Source organism: Nesoenas mayeri, assembly GCF_963082525.1.
Source record: "Nesoenas mayeri genome assembly, chromosome: 23".
Lineage (NCBI taxonomy): Eukaryota > Metazoa > Chordata > Aves > Columbiformes > Columbidae > Nesoenas > Nesoenas mayeri.
In genome coordinates, this window is record NC_137574.1 from 1284742 (window position 1) to 1289398 (window position 4657).

The window sequence follows — 4657 nt, forward strand, 5'->3', positions numbered from 1 at the left end:
CCAGGGCCGGGGCGGAGGATGTTTGTCCCCCAGGGTGGCCGCAGTCCCCAGCACGGCTGCAGAGCGGGACGTGCCGGTCCTGCCTTCCCGTCCCTCTTCGCTGATTTGCAGCCATTTCAGGGCACCCGGCCCCATCCTGACTTGCATTTCTAGTGCTGGTCCCCGGCGCTGTCCGCGGAGCGGTGACCCCAGCGGGTGCAGGATGTGGGCCCTGGCCTGGCTGGGCATCGCCAGCCTGTGTGTGGGAACAGCCTGGGCTGTCCCAGCCAAGGAGAGGAGGAGGGCAGAGAAGCCAAAAGCTCATCTTGCGCTCTACGAAAACCTGGACCTGGACAACTATGACCTGACATTGGACAACTACGGTGAGATCCTTGACCTGAGCAACTATGAGGAGCTCTATGACTACGGGGACCTTGCTCCGAAGGTGAGGGGGACGCAGGAGAGCACCCGGGGCAGGTCTTCCCTGGGTGCATCCTGAGAAAGGGGCTCGGTCCAAGGGACGGATGGGGCACAGCTGGAGAACCAGCCTTTGCACCAGCCTGCGAGCCTTGGTGGCTCTTCCACCGCTCTTGCTGGTGGCAGGAAACGCTTTACCCGACCCCAACATCCACCTTGTCCCTGCCAGAGCATCGCTGCGGGCAGCGGGTCGTGAGGCTCCCGCATCCCCCGGGCAAACAGGGAGGGGGTTCTGAAACCCTGAGCTAGGGGAGCTCTCCAGGGAGGTTCTGGCTTTCCAGTAGCCCCTGCCCAGTGCCACCGGTCCTGGAGCACTCCCTGGCTGTGTTTGCAGATTGAGGTCGGCACCCTGGCTCCTCGCCCCAAGGACCCCGCGGCTCCCCCAGACCTGGGCACCACGGCTGGAACCCCGAAGCTGCAGCTTCTGAGCACGGCCGGCCCCGTGCCCTCCGCTCCCATCCCCGCGCAGGGTGAGTGCTGACCCCCAGGGGGGCAGCCGGCGCGATATGGTTCCCACGGGATGCAGCCACATGTCCCGGGGGGTGACAGGGCCGGTGCTCTGGAGAAAAGGGAGCGAATCCCTTTACCACCAGCAGACAGCAGCAATTTGCTGTGCCGGGGGTGCGTCTTATCACCCAGCAGGCAGGAGGGCTGCAGCGAGACGTTTCTGGGAAACAGAGCTCCAGCAAAGCAGCAACATTTTAATGAGCAGAGGCATTGCGACAGTCGGACAGAGTAGCAATTAGATTAGTGACAATTAAAATCCTGTAGCGAGGGATAAATATCTTTATTCATTTTCTGTCACTCTGGACTGGGACAAATTAAGTAGGAGGCAAAGGGAAATTGTTGCTTTGCTGCTTTGAACTCCCCACTAATGGATGCCGAGTCTCGCGGGCGTTGGGGCAGAGGAAAGGGAGCCCGTGGGTGGGGGACATGGCTTCACCCCTCCTGCTGCCCCCGCCTGCCCCGCTGGGATGCTCACGCAGCCCAGACAGATGTTTTGCTTGATGCACAGCTGTTTCCTTTTGTTTCGTTTCTTTCTGTGGATAAAAACAAGGGGGCCAAGCGAGCCCTGGGTGTAAGGCCGCTGTGCTTGGCAGCTTTACATCTCCCCCTCTCCCGCTGGAGGGGTTTGGCCCTGAGCAGCCTCATTTATTAGCAGCTTTTTTGGCTGGGAGCTCCTTGCCGAGGTGCCCTGGGCTGTTTGGCTGAGGGAGGTGCTGGGGCTGTGACAGCCCCGGGTGCGGGGGACACTGTGTACCCGCGGTGTGGGCACGGGTGGGCACGTCTGTATCCCTGTGCTCTGGGGCGCTGCGGGGGGACGGGGCAGCTGTGCTGTGCCATGCCGTGCCATGCCGTGCCAAGGGCTGTCTCTGCCCCCAGCCCTGCCCAGCTGCCAGCTCTGCCTGTGCATCGGCACCTCCGTCTACTGCGACGACGCCGACCTGGAGCACATCCCACCGCTGCCGCCAGAGACCACCTACCTCTACGCCCGCTTCAACCGCATCGGCACCATCCGGGCCAGCGATTTCACGGGGTTGAGTATGTTGGGGCGAGGGAAGGGTCAGGCTTTGCACTGGGGCACAGGTGGGATAAGCGGTTCTGCATGGATCCCTGCTCATCTCCTCCTTCCTCTCCCGCCAGAGAAGCTGAAGCGAATAGACCTGAGCAGCAATTCCATCTCCCGGGCAGACGCGGACGCCTTCCGCCTGCTGCCCAGCCTGCAGGAGCTCATCCTGCTCGAGAACAGGCTGACGGCGCTGCCCGAGCTGCCCCGCAGCATCGTCCGGCTGGACGCCCGTCTCAACAGCATCCCCAGCACCGGCCTCCGGCCCGAAGCTTTCCGGGTGGGTGCTGGGGCTGCCGGCTGGTTTTGGCCAAAACCTGACATGCCGAGTAGGGACGGAGATGGTGCAGAGGGCCAGAGCAGTAAGGTTCATCTCTCCCCTCTTCCCGCAGGACCTGAAGCAGCTGCAGTTTCTCCATCTGTCTGATAACCAGCTGGATTATATCCCAGCACCCCTGCCCGAGAGCCTGCGCTCCCTGCACCTCCAGGTGAGATGAGCCCGGACCCAGGTTTGTCTGTACCTGAGTCTAGCAGAGCCATCACCACCTCCTCCTCTTCCTCCTCCCCAGCCCTTTGAATCTGATTTTGCCTTTCCCTCCCTGGGCAGAACAACAACATCCAGACCATGCACGAGGACACGTTCTGCGACAGCCAGGACCACAGCCAGATGCGCAGGGCGCTGGAGGACATCCGCCTGGACGGCAACCCCATCAACCTCAGCCTCTTCCCCAACGCCTATTTCTGCCTCCCCCGCCTGCCCACCGGCCGCTTCTCCTGAGCCCCGTGGCCCCAGTGCTGGGAAACAAGGGCGAGCATTCCCGGGCCCACCGTATCCCCACCCAGCCCCTCTTGGATCCTGCTGCCCCACGGAAAACATGGGGTTAAGGCAGATGCCTTTAACCCTGGTGTGAGCTGAGCTGCTGTGTAGGCATGAGCTCAGTTCTGGGGCAAACAGAGCAAGGGATGGGCAGCTCTAATAAAATCAAGACTTTAAAAATGCATTCAGTGTTTCGTTCTCAACACTGAGAGCAGTGGAAAGCCCTCGCTCAGCCCCAGCATCTCCTTTGTGAACTGTGCTGGTTTGCAAAGACATAGATTTCCCTGTGTCCCACTTGTCCTTCAGTTCCCTCCCGGGGCCTTGGGCAGACCCCTCGTGTCTGCTTTTGGGGTTCCCTGGCCCGTGACCTGCATTGCTGCAGAGAGGTGATACTTTGGCCACATCAGGTTCAACCCGCATGGTCCAGCTGTCCCCAGGACCATCAGGTGGGTCCACGCGGCTCCGGAGGAGGGTGGCACACCCAGATGTGAGCTGTGGGCACAGCTGGGATGTCCCTGTGTGCTCCCGGTGAGGACGCAATGGAAAACCTCAGCACAGGGCAAGCAGGGTTCTCCATCACCTCACCCCAGCCCTGCAGCCCCATGGTCCCTGCTCCAAGGGACCCTGACCCCCCTGGGAGCTGTGCTGGGGTCTCCAGCACTAGGGAGGATGTCCCTGGGTTCAGGCTGCTCCAGCTGCAGAGAACAGCTGGAACAGCACTGGAGCCTTCGAGCCAAACGCAGGAAAGAGTCACTCAGAAAGAGTTAAAATATCTCAAACCATCCCAGCTTTCAACAGCAGAAAAGAGCTGCCCAGTGGTGAGATATTTTAAATATAATGTATTCATCCTCTATATTTTTATACACATGTAACAAACACACATACCGTGAGAGGCATGACACATCCCTGGAGAATCCAAAAGCCTAAACTGAAACCACTGAGCTCAGCCCACATCCTCCAGGCCCGGGGAGGCAAAATTAGGCGGCTGGAGAAAGAAAACCCAGCTTTTCATCCACGGGCACACTGCAGATGCTGCTGGATGCTCCTGCTGGCCATCCTGCCTTGCTGGCACGGCATGGGCACAGAGCATGTGTGTGTGCACCAGCGATCCCCTTGACTTTCATTTCTGTGCAAAACCCAATTCTGGTATGGATTATATTCATCTGAAAGCCAAGGCCCTTGGTAAATGGGAATTTGGAGCCATTCCAGCCTTCCCTTTCAGGCGAGATCTAAACCACCAGCATTTATTATGGTGTCATGTCACCCTTGAAGCAGCTGCATCTATCTATCTATCTATCTATCTATCTATCTATCTATCTCTCCTCCTTCCCCATCCACCCTTCCCACACCTTCCCCCCATTCTTCCCCCGATCTCGTCAGCTCCGCGGGACGAGCGCTGCTGTGAGCCGGGCTCAGCTCCAGCGGGATGGCGTTGGCCAGTGTTCCCAGCAGCGAGCCCCGGTCCTTCGCGTTCATCCCACTAGATGGCAAGGCAGAGTGTTCAGAAATGCCTGACCTCAACTCCGGGCTGCAAACTCCCTCTCTGCTCTTTTCCTCCCTTCTGGGGTGGTTTTAGCATCCCGGGTGGTTTCAGCGTGGCCACAGGTGGGGAGCAGCGCAGCTGCAGGTGGTTGGCAGAGGAGGATTAAAAGGAGCTGCAGAGGGGAGCAGGGTTGCTGTGCGTGGGAGCAGAGTGAGGTAGGTGCAGGGATGCGTTTGGGGGTCGGGGGCTGCTGGCTTTGCTGAAACCAAACTTTTCTAAGAGGGATGGGGTGACTCTGGGGGGTTTTGCTGGAGAGCTGAGATTCAGCAGTACT

The 4657-nt window shown here is 59.6% G+C and overlaps 1 protein-coding gene across 1 annotated transcript; it reads left to right on the plus strand.

Moving 5' to 3' along the window:
- Nucleotides 1-202: 202 nt before the first annotated feature.
- Nucleotides 203-2801, plus strand: OPTC (opticin; the record flags this gene model as incomplete). Its single annotated transcript, XM_080358301.1, has 6 exons — nucleotides 203-424; nucleotides 791-926; nucleotides 1840-1998; nucleotides 2101-2303; nucleotides 2416-2511; nucleotides 2631-2801. The coding sequence occupies 6 exons, from the start codon at nucleotides 203-205 to the stop codon at nucleotides 2799-2801; spliced, it is 987 nt and encodes a 328-aa protein (XP_080214427.1).
- Between the last annotated feature and the right edge of the window lie 1856 nt (nucleotides 2802-4657).